Genomic DNA, 16,359 nt, shown 5'->3' with positions numbered 1-16,359 from the left:
CTAATGCCTCCTACTAAGGCAGCATTTAACATCCAGCTGCCTGCAATTACAGCGAGTTCAATTCTCCCAAGGCTCAAGGTTGACTCAGCCTTCCATCCTTTCTAAGGTAGGTAAATTGAGGACCCAGTTTGTGGGGGCAATAAGCTGACTTTGTATAAATATACAAAAGTATGAAGGCTATTGCTTAACGCATTGTAAGCTGCCCTGAGTCTCCGGAGAAGGGCGGCATATAAATCAAATTTAAAAAAAAAAAAATCAAATCCCAACTATCCTTCAATAGAAGTTTTCAGATGGGCTAATCAATCTGCATCTCTGCTGAGTTTTGATTGCCTCAATTCCATCTGTTTGCAGGACTGCACTGGTACAGTATATTCTCATTTTATTGATTGTTCCTGTTTCAAGTTGCTACAGGAAAGCGTATGAAGATGGAAACAGTTTGCACATTTGCCTCTTTTATTTGTATTAGGATTTTATAAAGCCATTATGGTTAGCAGATTTGAACAGCTTTTCTCTCCTTTACCTTGTCAATGTATTTATCAAATTCTTTTTCAGTGCCGTTTAGGCTGGTGGCCATTACTGTAACAGTTACTTTACTGAACTTTTCTACTGAACTACTGAACTCCACCTGCTCAATATTTGCTTCTCTCTGTCTTGTATTTATTACCAATCAGGGTAGAAAGAAAACAGCCAAGCAATCTAAATTCACAATGTAAAAGAACTACAGTATGCCCTTTAAGTATTCAACACAGACAAACACAAGCTTCCAAAAGGGCCCTAGAATATTCAAAATTATGAAGTCCCTTTACCTCTGCTATCTCCTTTCTACTCCCATCCCAAAAAAAGGGGGAGGGATTGCAGAACAGTCAAGGTTCCAAGAAATGGAGAGCTTCCTTGAAGATGAAAATGCCCACAGGGGCATCCTCCTTTGCAACAGAAGAGAAATAAATTAATGATTGACAGCAAATGATACACTGAATACTGAGTGAGGGAAAGCTTACTTAAAGGAGAAAGTTAGTTATGGCTTGGAAGTCTTTTTAAAGGGTGTCTGTACAATTAATGATATTAGATAATAATTAGATGTGATTGGTATTTCATATAACTGTTCCAGTTAGGAATTCAAAAATATTTGAATATATGAAAAAATCAGTACATCTCACTCTACATGCTAGATCTGAAGGATAGCTGCAAAGATATGGAGAGAAGAGTCCTATTTTTCCTTATTGTTGAATAGATGATTAAGCTGGGGAGAGCTGGGATAAACCTAAAAGCAATCTACAGATGAATTCCAAGATAGATACTTATATCTTTCTCACTTGCTAAATAAAGACTAAAACTTAGATCAGAAAGTGATGATAGATGATGGATTGGATGGATGGATATTTATTTATTTATTTATTGGTTCGATTTATATGTCACTCTTTTCCGGAGACTCAGGGTGGCTTACAATGTGTTAAGCAATAGCCTTCATACTTTTGTATATACCTGCTTAGGAGAGAGAGAGAGAGAGAGAGAGGGAGGGAGGGAGGGAGGGAGGGAGGGAGGGAGAGAGAGGAGAGAGAGAGAGAGAGAATGAAAGAGAATGAGAGAAAGAGACAGAGAGAATCAGAGAGAGAGTGAGAGAGAGAGAATGAGAGACAGAGAAAGAAAGAGAGAGAATCAGAGAATGAGAGAGAGAGAGAGAGAGAGAATCAGAATGAGACACAGAGAGAAAGAGACAAAGAATGAAAGAGGAAGACAGAATGAAAGAGAATGAGAGAAAGAGACAGAGAGAATCAGAGAGAGAGTGAGAGAGAGAGAATGAGAGACAGAGAAAGAAAGAGAGAGAATCAGAGAATGAGAGAGAGAGAGAGAGAGGGAGAGAGAGAGGGAGAGAGAGAGATAATATTTACTATACTCATAGAGGATGATATAAGGTCTCCTGTCCTAGGTAGGAAGTTGGACTAGAAGACTTCCAAAGTCTCTTCCAGCTGTATAATTCTATATGTTGAATAGTGGGCGCAGTAAGGACACAGGACACACACACCAGTTACATGAGTTTATTCAGCTCTGGTACAGCAATGGATTGCCTAGCCGCGGCAGCCTCTTTTAAAGGGAGCTGTCCATGGCTTCAGCCACTGACGTGCTTCTAAATCTCCCACTCTATTAGCTCGCTTCTAATTGGTCCGTTTGAATTGTCATTCAATACTTAACACCCCTCCCCTCTAGATCAGCACTGACCAATCCTGGAGTCTCTCAAGCCACACAGTCACGCAAGTAGGTGGGTTTTTTCGGGGCGCGACTTGACCTGTACAGTTCAGTTGTTCCAGCGATCTTGGAGCGAGAGGTCGAGTTCTGTGTCTGTCCTGGAGGCACCTCCGGAACTCTCTCGAACTCCGCCTATGGTGTGGGCCTATTTTGTTGGATGTTTATTTCTTCCTTCCCCAGCTGGAACGGTGGACTGTCGCAGCTATCGAGGATTCTCTCCTGGACCCCAGATAAGTGTCCGCTGACTCTAGTCAATTTGAGTGTTGTTCCTGTTGTTTGTTTGGTGGTGTTTTATGTAGGGCCTGGTCTGTTTCTGTGGTTCCTATGTGAAGTCTCTTTTCTTGCCCCTAGTTTTCCTCTTGTGATTCGTGTTCTCTTCTGACTAATCGGCCTTTGAGCTGATCTATGTGTCTTTTCTAGCTCCGGCCATCCTCCGTTTTTATCCTGTAGGATAGAGGGCTGGTGACTTGAGTTATTTCTGCTGGGACCCATAAGGGGTTTCCGCTAAAATTTTTTGCGTACACTTTATCCCCTACTTGGAACTGTCTAATCTTGCTGATGGAATCTACTGGCTTCTCTGCGCTGTAATGGGAGTGTAGTCTGTCTAGACTAGACCTTAGTTTCCTTCCCATTAATAGTTCCGTGGGACTTCTGTGTGTGGTGGTGCTTGGTGTTATGTGCTGCATACTTAGCAGTTTATCTATTTTTGCCTGTATAGCCCCTGACCCCAGCCATGTTAAGGTCTCCTTTGTCGTTCTCACCATCCTTTCCACCAATCCATTAGTGGACAGTTTTCCCAGTGCAGATAGTGCATGTCGGATCCCTTGACTGGCTAAGAACATTTCAAATTGCTTAGCTGTGAAGTGGGGCCCGTTATCTGACACTACCAAATCAGGCAATCCATGTGTTCCGAACAGTCTCCGGAGGACCCGGATGACTGCTTCTGTTGTTGTAGATGGCATTACATTCACCTCTAACCATTTAGAATAGGCATCTACAATAATTAGAAATGTGTTCCCTTGGCAGGGCCCGGCAAAATCTATGTTTATCTGGAACCAAGGGGTCTTCCCAGTTATGTGTGGGTGCTGAGTGTGGTGCTGGGCAAGATTCCTGGCATGGTGTGCAAGTTGCTACCCATGTCTCTATTTCATTGTCCATTCCCGGCCACCAGACGTAGCTTTTGGTGAATGCCTTCATCTTCACTATTCCCGGGTGTCCCTCATGTAATAATTCTAATATATCATTCCTTAACAATTTTGGGATTATTACTCTGTCCCCCCACAACAAACACCCTCTCAGTCCTGATAGCTCGGTTTGCCTCGTCTTGAATGGTTGGAAGTTAGTATCTATGTTTGTCTCCGGCCACCCTTTCCAAACCCAATTCAAAACCCACTCCAGAGTTTTGAATTGGGCCGAGATTTGGGTGTTCTCCATAGTCTCTATTAGCAACGTGGTTGTGGCTGGTGCTGGGTCTTCCACTGTTTCTGACAATGGGTATCTGCTGAGTGCATCCACATGGTCAATGGTCTTCCCCGGTCTGTATATCAGCTGGTAGTTGTAAGCATGAGGAATTCCATCCACCTCAGCATTCTTGGAGATAAGATGGGGGCGGGGGTCGGTCTGTCTCCTGTGATGATTCCTAGGAGTGGCTTGTGATTTGTGATTAGTTCAAATCTTCTTCCATATAGGTAGTCATGGAACCTTTTGATGCCAGCCACTGCGGCCAATGCCTCTTTATTGAGCTGGCTGTAGTTTCTTTCCGGTTTTGACAATGTTCACGAGTAAAAGGCGATGGGGGCTTCTCTGCCATTTGGCATGCAATGGCTTAACATGGCTCCCACACCAAACGGGGATGCATCGCAAGTCAGTCTTAATGGCAACGTTCCGCTATATTGCACCAATATACTGTCCGAAGTTAATAGTCTTTTTATGCGTTCAAAAGCGTTTGTCTCCTTTTTTCCCCATGTCCAATCCGTTCTCCTATCCAATAGCCGGTGTAATGATTCAGCAATCGTGGCTTTCTGTGGTAGGAAAATATTATAAAAATTTAATAGTCCCAGAAATGCCTGCAGTTCTGTTTTATTGGTGGGGGTTGTTGCCTCTCTGATTGCTTTCAATTTGCCCAGGGTGGGTCATATTCCTGAGCCATCGTTCAGATATCCCAAAAATTCTATTTGCCTTTCTGCTAGTTGGCATTTGTCCCTTTTTACCTTTAGCCCCACCTCTTGGAATCTGGTTAGTACTGCCCTTAACCTCTGTTACAGTTGTTTCTGATCGATGGCTGATATCAGTACATCATCAAAATAGGGAACGACTCCCTCAACTCCCTGTAGGAGGCGTTCCATGAGGCTTTGGAACAATCCCGGGGCTACGCTTACCCCAAACTGCAAATGTTTGCACTTGAACACTCCCCTGTGCGTGACTATTGTTTGTGCATCTGCTGTGATGTCATCCACTGGCAACTGTTGGTATGCTTGGGCCAGGCCGAGCTTCGCAAATATCCTCCCTTGACCCAGTGAATGTAATAGGTGTTGTACTGGGTACGTGCGCTGTTGTAATGCTTTGTTCAGGGTACTTTTGTAGTCCCCACACAGGCACACTGACCCATCCAGCTTCGTGAGGATTACTATCGGTGTCTCCCACTTAGCATGGTCCGTTGGCTCCAATACCCCTTGGGCAACGAGTTTATCCAATTGTTCATCTATTTTGGGCCGTAGAGCAAAAGGAACCCTCCTAGGTTTAATTCTGACAGGGGCAACTTGGGGATCTAGGTTGAATGATATTGGGGACCCTGTGTACTTGCCCAATTTGCCGTCGAAAACGTCTGCGAAGTCTCTCATCAGTTCCTCTTCCCAGCCATTGTCTTTGACTTGATTGATTCCAGTCACTGCCAGTCCCAAAGGTTCGAACCACTCCAGACCCAATAGGCTAGGTCTGTCCCAGTCCAGTATGGTGAGAGGCAGTTTCCCCTGGAAGTCCTTGAACTTCCATCCTTTCTAAGGTAGGTAAATTGAGGACCCAGTTTGTGGGGGCAATAAGCTGACTTTGTATAAATATACAAAAGTATGAAGGCTATTGCTTAACACATTGTAAGCCGCCCTGAGTCTCCGGAGAAGAGCGGCATATAAATCAAATTAAAAAAAAAACACTTTACATTGAATTTTCCGATGCCTAACTCTGGAATCCGGTTCCCCTGATAGTCTTTCAGGGTGAGTCTTTGCTGCTTGAGTGCACTGGTTGTGAGGCTGGGGATTATCAGCTTGATGGTCATCCAGGAAACCATGGACAGGCATGATCCTGAGTCGACCTCCATTTTGCATGGTCTCCCCTCGATGTACACGGTCGCCGCCATCTTCTTTGATCTTTCCACGCTCACATGGCCCATGATTATTGTTTGATGGGTTTCACCCCTTTCTGACCCATGGTCCTCGTTTCTACGGCTTCTTCCAAACTGTTGTTTCCTGTTCATTTGGAATTGTCTGGTTCTAGGTGGTGGTGGGCTCATTTGTCTGTTTCTGTGGAACACTGGTTGGGATGCCCTGCAGGCTCTTGCGATGTGTCCCTTCTGGTTGCACCGCTGGCAGATCGCATCTCGGAACCTGCACTCTGTCCTTGGGTGGTTTCCCTTGCATCCTGCACACTAGACTTCTTTCCTTCCTTTGTCCTGGGGTCTCCCCTTCCGTTCCAGATGGAGGTGATGTACTTTGTCCTCCTCTTCTTCAGATTCAGTTTCCACATTCTCGTGTGGATTGAAGATTCTTCCTTTCCTTGCGGCCCCTTATTCATTTTCTTCATTGTGGCTGCGAATTTCTGGGATGCCTCAGTCGCCATTGCCTCTTCCATAGCCTCTTGAAATGTTATTCTGGGCTTTGCGAATAATCAGCTTTGTAAAGTGAGGTCCCTCAGACCCAACACTAAACGATCCCTCTTGGCCTCGTCCAGATTTGAGAACTCGCAAGTGGTGGCTATTTCATGCAGTGTTTCTACAAATTCGCTTATCGATTCTCCTTCCCTCTGGTCCCTCCGGTAGAACTCGTGCTGTCTTACCAGGGATGAGGCTTGGGGTGCGTAGTGAGCTTTCAGGATGCCTTGTAGTGTTGGCCAGGTCATTGTTCTCAATTCTGCCGGTGAGCTTTTGCCATTTTGAAAATGGCGGCTCCGCAGTGTGTGAGGAAGAGTGCCCTCTTTCTTTGTTCCAATAGGCTTAGCAAATTGTTTGCTTCCAGGAACATGTGGAATCTTTCCATGTACAATTCCCAGTCTTCTCCAGCCGTGTTGAACGGTGTGGGTAGAATGATCGAAGACATCTTGCTTGGCCATTGATTTCGATGGCCGCTGATTGCCACATGGAGGTTCAGTAACCTGGTGTCCGGTTGTCCTTCTGAGATCCCACCTTCATTGCCAGTGTTGAATAGTGGGCGCAGTAAGGACACAGGACACACATACCAGTTACATGAGTTTATTCAACTCCGGTACAGCAATGGATTACCTAGCTGCGGCAGCCTCTTTTAAAGGGAGCTGTCCGCGGCTTCAGCCACTGACGTGCTTTTAAATCTCCTGCTCTATTAGCTCGCTTCTAATTGGTCCGTTTGAATTGTCATTCAATACTTAACACTTAACACTATGATGAAAAAATGTTGCCAAAATCTATCTATGAACAAGGGGTGAAATCCAGCAGGTTCTGACAGGTTCTGGAGAACCAGTAGCGGAAATTTTGAGTAGTTCGGAGAACTGGCAAATACCACCTCTGGCTGGCCCCAGAGTGGGGTGGGAATGGGGATTTTGCAGTATCCTTCCCCTGCCATGCCCACCAAGCCATGCCCACCAAGCAACACCAAGCCCACCAAGCCACGCCCACAGAGCCGGTAGTAAAAAAAAGTTGGATTTCCTTACTGCTATGAACATCATCTTTTGTGGCCAATAACTTACTTTTTGTATCATGATGGTAAAGGGCCCAAGCATCTGAAATCCTCTTGCAAAGTACATAATATTGCACCAGCCAAGCACCAGAGCCAGAGACATTGGTACCACTTCTCCATTGGTGCTAGTGAGACGCATCACCATGGTCAGCAGAATCATACAGGCATACACAATGCTGCAGAGATAGAAACAGCAATGAAGAACAGAATTTGTGCAGGTTTTTTTTTTTTTTTTCAGCATCATTCAACAGCAAACCAACTACTAGAAAATAATCTTACATGATGGCATGGAAAGGTCCTCCGAGGATAGTTTGCCCAAAGTATTTGGTAATTCCAAATCTGAAGATATCTGGAATCTGCAATAAATCCATTGATCAATGGTGTGCTCTGCTTAAAAACAATTGGCTCATTTTCTCACCCACAAAAAAGAAAAGAAACCCTAAAAGTCAAAAGAACTCAGTGATACAACTTTTTTTTTCAATGCTAGAACTGAATGAAATTCATTCAATGCTGAATGAATTATCTGGACTGCAACCACATGCTGAGACCTTCTCTTTCATTTTGGAGAAGTCACTCCCTGATGCAAAAAATGACTGGTTCAAAATGCCTGTGACCTCTGCACAGGCAAAGATTTAGGATTTCTTAGTTGAGCACTACAGGATTACACTATAGATTAGCACTGCACTAGATTAGGATCTAGTATGCACATTGTATCAGCCTTCATACAGAGGTCAGAGGATTTAGAAAGGACTTATGTTAAATAATATTGCTAATCCTATTATGGAATGCTTCTTCTGGTGCTCAGTTAGTTACTCAGTATTTTTTTCCCACATAAAAATTGGAGAAGGAAAAACATTGCTCTTACCTCCAAGATCAATATCACAATGGCTCCAACAACAGTGATCAACTCACCAACAAGTCTGTGATTATCTTCAGAAGTAATATAAGACTCCTGAAAAGGAAAGCAAACCCATATTGGTTAGGAGCATCACAGTCTCAAGAATTAATATTTCAAGGATCCAGCTTCTTTGTTTTATGGACTTAGATCAAGATGACAATGATGATCAATAAAAGTGGCGAGTCAGAAAATATCCAGGACTGCACTGCGTCTTCAAGTCAGAGAAACAATATTAGTGACTAATCATCAATTTGCCTTTTTCTTGGAGACCTGTCACACTCTGTATATCACTACCCAAAAGGATAGTGGACAAGCACAAGACTGGCACAGTGGAATCCACCCCATGGTTCTAGATACAGTTAATGAAAACTGCACAGTTATTTTGATTATCACCCATATCACTCTAAAATTTTGAAGAAAAGGAAGAAAAGAGCAGGAAACTTAGAAACCTAAATCATGCAGGATTACTTAATAACTTGAGCTAATGTGCTTTTCAGCTGGGAATCCCACTCATAATCAACCTTCAGAATTAATACAGTTCCAAGCAAAGTGAGCCAACTGCTGCCTGACATTCTGAAAACTTAAGAAAGTTTAACTTCATCTCTGCTGTGTCCATCTATCTGCTTCTTTCTTTGAAAAAGAAAAAGGCTTCAACTTCCTCATACTCCGGAGATTAAATGCTAATGTTTCCTGTTATGACAATGGAAACTAAGCCTTCCAGAAGTAAAATTGTGACAGATGACAACAGAAATTACTGTATTAGGTGACAGTGATATTTTAAAGAAAGAGAGAGGCCAAATTTAAGGGAAAGAAACTCTCGATGTACTGATGAAAAAGTATGCTATGGGAAGTCAGTTGCTTATTAAGAATATTAAACTATTCAACTTTAGGGATGCTCTGTTTATCTGACTATTGAAAAAGAGCCTCATGAATTTAATGTGAAGATTTGCAAGGAAAGTGTTCACACATTTGACTGTATTTACCTAACCCTAACTCTAAGCCTATTTAAGACTAGGAAGACTGCTGTGGGAGAAATCAGCATAAATTAATACCTATATTTCCCACCACATTTATTGCCACAATTTTGCACTAAATGAATTGCATATGGTCATTACACATCCACAATGTGGTTCATGTAGACTGTAGAGAATCCCCTATTATTTGATAACCACAGAAAATAAAGGCTGCACACATATTAGTACAACCACAGTTTACGGTCAAAGAAGCTCTCCAGTGCAACAGCTGTGCCGTTCTTCTTATTTATTTCTTATTTATTTATTAGTCATATTTCTATGCCGCCCATTCTCCGAGGACTCTTCCTCACAGGAGCATAACAGCAGCACCTTGGTAATGGAAAACCTCCCATCATATTTCTGTACATATTTACATTTTGCCTAAATTGTGTTCTCTCATAGTTGGATCATTAACTGCCACACTCGCTAATGAGCAATTTTCAGGGAGTCTTTTGAATTGTTATCATTTGTCTGGAAAATCCATGAACTGAACTAATAGTGTCCATACTTTTCCCTCTAACTACCAATTTGCCTGCTATTATTTGAGCTGATGCCAAACTCAAGACTTCTGCTTACACTGCAGTGGGAATAAATTTCACAGGGTACTGAGAAATTCTGAATGAATGTGTGCAGAATTGCTGTACAGAGCACCATCTTGTTATCGTAGGGGTTTCCCCACTCACCCACACAAACACAATTACATTAAAAGAACAATGCCACTACTTTTTGCCTCCCAAGCCAATTGTTCTTCAGCCCTTGGTTATATCTGGTTGTGCTCTATCTTTGGAGAAGTTGGCCTCCTGAAATCAAAAATTATAAATGATTTTTACATTTTTAATAGACTCATATTAAATGACCTACCTGCAAAAGTTTCTGAACATAGATTGTGTTATCTCTTTCATTTGTTTTGTTGAAGCTTCGTTCTTTCAGTGGTCGGTAGACACAACACATTGTGAAGCAAATCATGTACAGGACATAGAATAAGCCCAGAATACAAAAATATGGCCGTCCGTATTTATTCCACTTCAGGCTTACCAGCTCATTCACAGGAGTAAGGTCAAGGATTCTTCGGGCCTGGGGGATGTAAAATACCTGTGTTCAGCCTTTTTCCACAGAAACAAATAATTCTCAAAGACAGCAAAAGCAGCCCTGAAAATGAAGCGGTTAGTTGGATTATTTTAAAAAGACAGCATTACTCCTGGAGAATGTATTGAAAGATCCAGTCCGTCATTACTTGGGGAAAGAGCACTGGAGTCCTTGCTAGAAGTCTTCAGCATGTAAAAACGAAAATGGGTAATGCTAATTATGAAGTCAGTAAGGTTGAAGATGCAAAGGCAGAACATAGCTTGAAGATGTGTGAGATCTTCGAGTAAGGCAGATGACCATTCAGGGCTGAAATACACTAAAAATTCCACTAACAAAACCCAGTTCATATGCTGGTTGGTAGCATTATTTCCTTTGATTCTTTGAAACATTGCATATTCAACCAGTATGACCATAAGAGTGGCATCGGATAATGCAAATGGGTCCTTAGTACTCAGTCAATGTAAGGCAACAATAGCAATAGCAGTAACATTTAAATTTATATATCGCTTCATAGTGCTTGATAACACTCTCTAAGACAAAGGTCCTCAAACTATGGCCCACAGGCTGGATACGGCCCACCAAAGCCATTAATCCGGCCCATGTGGGACCATGAGCCTGCCCCCCACCATCGCTCCCATACCCGCCAGCCCCCACCCGCCTTCTGGAGGCCTCAGGATGCCAAAAATGGGCCCGTTTTGGGCGGCAGATGGAATTCCCCGGCCTCCAGAGAGAGAGGGAGAGAGAGAGAGAGGGAGGGAGGGAGGGAGAGAGAGAGGGGGGGAAACAAAAGTCCTTCACACACACCCCAAGGCAGCCACATCCCTTCACTAACCTGCTTTCCACCCCCACGAGCATAATAAATTAAAGTTTAATTTGTGTGTATTGTGTAATGGACTGCTAAATTGGCCATGGCCACCCAGTCACATGACTGCCTAGCCACATCCTCCCAGCCGGTCCAACAGTCCAATGGTCCAATGGTCCCAACAGTCTGAGGGACCATTTAAAAAGTTTGAGGCCCCTTGCTCTAAGAGGTAGAAGGCTGAGTCAATCTTGAGCCGGTCAGAATCAAATTCCTGGCAATGAACAGAGTCAGACTGCAATATTGCATTCTAACCACTGCTTCACCAGATAATTGCCTAATGTTTACTGAAACCCCTTGTGAGTTTTTGATCACAGGGTGATTTTAAGAAAGCTGTTCCATTCTTTGGAGATCTTATTGTATGAGAGCTCATTAGTCAGAAACTCTCCAGATACCTGCCACAGAATCTCTAACCTATTGCAGATGTTGAAGGCATCCCACACTGTCTTATGGATACACTTTGAAAAATCAGTTGTAGAAAAGAATCTGTATTCAGAAAAGATGATCTGCTCTGACTGAATAAACCTGGTTCTCAACTAGAAAGCCTCTTTGAGAAGAAACATTCAGCAGCCCCTCCTTTCAACATAATACCTCTCTCTTTTTTGTGGTGACAATAAGTTCCAGAAGAGATTGATCATCACCCCATGAATCAATTTCTGTAAGGTCATACAAGGTAGATGTCAAAGACCCAAAAGTCCATAGGATGTGTTTTCTTCTTTGCATTAGGTGGTTGAACATCTAATTTGGGAAAAAGAAAAGTTTCAGTCTGGATGCTTGCTGTTGAAGGGTATTTGCTCCCACAACCAATATCTGTCATAACGCTTCTCCCTTTTAATTTACCAAAATGCAAGCTAATAGAAAAGTTAGAGTATATAATAAAACGATCAATAATATGGCTTACACAGCGGGATTCACAGAAGTTTCCCTACATTTAACTAGCCTAACTATTTGAAGGATTGTCTGTCTCCTGTAGTTAGTCTGCTCTGTGCATTCTCTCTTCTTTAAACTGAGGGTGATATGGAAGAAAATTACGTTTTTCTCTCAAATGAGTGTTGTCTTTTTATATAAAATATTGTTTGCTTTTTTTTAATTTTGTGAAACAGCTCAGAGTTGGGTGGTCTGGAAATTTGATAAACTTTCACCTTGAAATGTAGATTCCTGTCCAGAGAATGTATGTCAAATAAGCTATGCTGATACCTATAACTGTATATTTAATGTGGCTTTAATATAACATCACAAGCTAGTAGGTTAGGGTTTCTAGCCTTTAGTTCTGTTTCAGAAATAAATGTTTGCCCTGATGCTTCTTTTTGGCCAGGTGTTTGGTGTTTCTTCTGTTAAGCAAATCATTTAATCTTTTATAGTACAGCAGGTCAGAGAGGCTGACATAATTGTGTTGAATTAGGACCAAGGAGATCCTGAGTCTAATCTCAAATCACTAGATTTGATTAACTACTGTCTCTCAATTTGACTTTTCACTGGACTTTTATAATGAGGAAAATATAGAGGAGAAAGCTCTACAGATGCAATCCTGAGCTCTTGAAAAAGAATGATATGAATCAAATAAATGAATAAATAAAATAAAATGCTCAGGAAAAAATGTTCATTAAAATCCATATTATTATTATTATCATTATTATTATTATTATTATTATTATTATTATTATTATTATTATTATTATTTAAATTTTTATACCGCCCTTCTCCCGAAGGACTCAGGGTGGTGTACAGCCATATTAAAACAACCTATATCCACAAAATTAAAAACTGTTTAAAATATATTAAAAATTTGGCCCTTATATTAAAAAAACACCCAATTAAAATTCATTTTCTAAGCCAGCCCGGCCTGTTGAAACAAAAGAGTCAACACTTTCAGTGATGTTCTAAAAATTAAGATCTAATTTTTGATTGAAGAGCTACAAAACAGAGGTGCTTTCAACAATCAGCCTTTAAAAACCTAACTCCTGAAGTATGGGGGGTGGGGAGAGGGAAGTATCTTTTTACTGCCTGCTAGAAGGGAGCCATGAAAAAGCTAATCAAGGCTGAGATACAGCAATACGTTGTTTTTCTCCTTTGTGGAGCCCTTTCCAAGCTCACAACATATCCGCCTCCATTTTTACAAGCAAGGAGTTGATTGATAGTCTTCCTTAGAAGATTTTATAGCTACACTTTCAAGAAGAGAAGTACTGGTCATGATAAGTAATAGGACTTGGCATCCCCATTATGCAAGCTGGGCTGAGGGCTTTCAAACGAAATATAGCAGGATTTCTCTCGAAGAGACCACTTAGTCAGCTCAGGGATCTTCCCCACTTTCGTCCAGGGAGGCTTTGAAATCTGCAAACCATTCTGGAAAGTGGGTCCAGAAATGGGACAAGATCACAAAACTCCCACAGCCTCACTGGACTTAGAGACAACAATCTGATCCATCACGATGTTCACGGAATATACAACACTTGTAGCTTTATTTTGTTTTAGAGTAGGCCTTGTTTGAACACCTTTATTGTAGGCCTTGTTTGAACACCTTTCAATCCTTCCTGAAAAGGAGGCATATACTTCCAACAAGAAATAATAAAAACAAATTGTAAAGAAACCATTTTACTCACCACAGTGTTGCCCTCTACCCCAGCCATCTTAAATGGGGTGAGTCCCTCATAATTGAGGACGGCATCCAGGTCCCCCAGACCCTTCTCTTTCTTGTCATAGCAAAGGAGAAGATCGTATATTTGACATGCGGATGCCTTGTTAGGCTGGAGGGTTAAGATGTGGAAGACTGAATTACCTATCAGAAATTAAGCAAAAACAGAAATTAAGTTCATCTTTGTATTTTAAGGAGAAATTGATAAATCATTGATCCCTGTTCAGACCCTTCAAACTTCTTTTTTGGCTTAGCAGGAAAAGGAGTCCAACGTTTAAAAAGTAAAGAATGGAGTTTCCTGCATTGAATATTTGTGCCAAGAAAATTTTGGCTGCTGTATGATTTGGAACAGACTTTTACATTTTTTAAATTAAGAGATTCCAGGCCAACTTCCTTAAACAACAGAGTCACTCAAACTAGCAACAGCCAGTTTGTATCATTCTGGATAACCGGTGGAGAATGCATCATTATAGTATGAAATATTCATTATGCAGCATCTCTCTTCATAAAAAGCAAATACGATACAGAAAAGGATCTTCTAAGACATTATGTATTTAAATCCTTGCATGCATTCTGAAGTGATAATTGCTGAACAAGGTGTTTCTTCTGAACACGTAGCTTGGCTCTTACAGCTAGTTCAGATCATCTGCATTTTTTCCAGCATATACATATAATAATCTCATGCCTTTACCCACTGCAACTGACATAATGATTTTCCATGACCAGCAAAAGTTATCTGAATATTTTTGGAGGCAGGACGAAGAAATGCAGCCTGAAGCCAACCAGCTACCCCAATCTCCCACAAACCTGATCCTTCTAAAGGTCAGAAAGGAGCCTTGGTGATCTCTACAAGAAGGACCCTCATAACAGAGGTATGCAATTGCTTTGGAAGTATCTGCCTACATCTGCAGCGTAATATTACACAGAGCCATGGTGATGCAGTGGTTAGAGTGTAGTACTGCAGGCTACTTCTACTGATTACCAGCTGCCAGCAGTTTGGCAGATCGAATCTCACCAGGCTCAAGTTTGACTCAGCCTTCCGTCCTTCCAGGGTTGGTAAAATGAGGGACCCAGATTGTTGGGGGCAATAGGCTGACTCTGTAAACTGCTTAGAGAGGGCTGCAAAGCACTATGAAGCAGTATATAAGACTAAGTGCTATTGCTATTAACGGCAGGCAATAAGAGAAGGAGTTTGCCTTATTCAAGGGAAGACTTGCATAAGGGACCTTCTCTCTTCCCACATGCATGCCCTTAACATATGTGTAGAGCCTTTGAGGAAGGCATACCCAGGGAATCCTGCACTCGAATCTTAGCACCATTTTCAATCAGCAGCTGGACAATGGCTTCACTCCCAGCACATGCTGCAAACGACAAAATGTGTTCCCCTGAGAAAGGAAGAAAGAAAGAAAAAGAAAAGGAAGATTATTTTTGTTCAGTATTTAAGCTTAAAAATATTATTGGCAACATATCCAAGATAAAAATAGTATGTACATGCACACATACACCCTGTGTATACATACGGTATATACGCCTTACATATACATATATTGTGATAACTTATTTATATTTCCTTGCCACTCTACCAGTATCTTTTTATTATTATATCACTCAGTTAAGAAAGATTCCCTTTACTCTAGTCTTCACTGTCATTAAACTAATCCAAATAACCTCTGAGAATGCACATTTCCCAACGGAATTGGAAATTAGTTAGAATATAAGCATCCAGAGGAGGAATAGGATGGCAGAATCTGGAGATATCTGCCTTCTATTCACACTCTCACTCTGAAGTGTTACAATTTACTCACAGTGAAGATTAATGAGGAGTCATTACCAAAATGCTTGAAAATTGATCTATTAAGCATAGCTTAATTATGGTCTGAAACAGGTAATGAGGGGCCTCCCTAAGCATAGCATGGCCAATCTTCAGCTCCACTGCAGCCAACTGGGAAATCTGGATTTCTGTTGGCTGGGTATTTAGCTGCTGTTGGGAAAAAAAAAAAAAGAGTCTCTGAAACGAAATACCAGAGGAAACCAGAGGTGGAACAGCTTGCTAATAGCTAAAAGAGATCCATTTATCTGAATTGTAGTGGAATTCAACTGAAGAACATGACGTCCTTAGGGAAAGTAAGAGGTAATGGCACATGGACACACAACTTACTGCTAGGTCAACTTACATCTGCTACACTTGTAGTTCTTGTTCTATGGACTTACCTATTTTTTTTAATGCACAAAATCATTACTCCAATAGACTTTTAAAATCCTATTTTCTCTCACTACAAGCAACTTTAAAAACATCTTTTGAAAAAAGAAGATTTAGCTGGCATGAAAACTGCTGTTCTTGTTCACATAGCACAGAGGTCTTCAAACTTGGCAGTTTTAAGACTTGTGGACTTCAACTCCCAGAATTCTCCAGCCAGCTATGCTTTGAATAGCAGATCAAATTAGTTCTTGATGAGAATTCCTCCCTTGTTTGTACCAGGTTTAAACCATTGTGGCTTCCTCTAAATAGGCTAGGAGTTGGTAGCAGGTCTGTGAATTCTCCATTAAGAGATCCCTCTTCTTAACTATAGTTCCTTGGAGAAAGCCAACAATAGACATTTCAGAAAGGAGTGCAGATGCTTCCCTAGTCCTGACTAACTCTTACCTCAATCATGAATTCATTATGAGATCTTTCTTTTAATTTCTTCAGTGGGAACAGAACAATATCA

General features: G+C 41.5%; 1 protein-coding gene across 1 annotated transcript in view; it reads right to left on the bottom strand.

The window, feature by feature from the left end:
- The window catches only part of LOC139311058 (transient receptor potential cation channel subfamily V member 6-like), a 102,079-nt gene that overhangs the window by 26,314 nt on the left and 59,406 nt on the right, over window positions 1-16,359 (bottom strand). Inside the window, exons 5-11 of the mRNA XM_070935388.1 lie at window positions 14,938-15,036; window positions 13,620-13,795; window positions 11,611-11,757; window positions 9,936-10,148; window positions 8,029-8,115; window positions 7,443-7,519; window positions 7,174-7,339 (exon numbers count right to left, since the gene is read on the bottom strand). Of these exons, the coding sequence (XP_070791489.1) occupies window positions 7,174-7,339; window positions 7,443-7,519; window positions 8,029-8,115; window positions 9,936-10,148; window positions 11,611-11,757; window positions 13,620-13,795; window positions 14,938-15,036 (965 nt within the window). The remainder of the gene's footprint in view (window positions 1-7,173; window positions 7,340-7,442; window positions 7,520-8,028; window positions 8,116-9,935; window positions 10,149-11,610; window positions 11,758-13,619; window positions 13,796-14,937; window positions 15,037-16,359) is intronic.

Source organism: Pituophis catenifer, unplaced genomic scaffold (genome assembly GCF_029215685.1).
Source record: "Pituophis catenifer annectens isolate HBS135680 unplaced genomic scaffold, rPitCat1.0.hap2 SCAF_2, whole genome shotgun sequence".
NCBI lineage: Eukaryota > Metazoa > Chordata > Lepidosauria > Squamata > Colubridae > Pituophis > Pituophis catenifer.
Note: the sequence above shows the minus strand (reverse complement) of the source record. Positions and strands in the feature narration are given on the sequence as shown.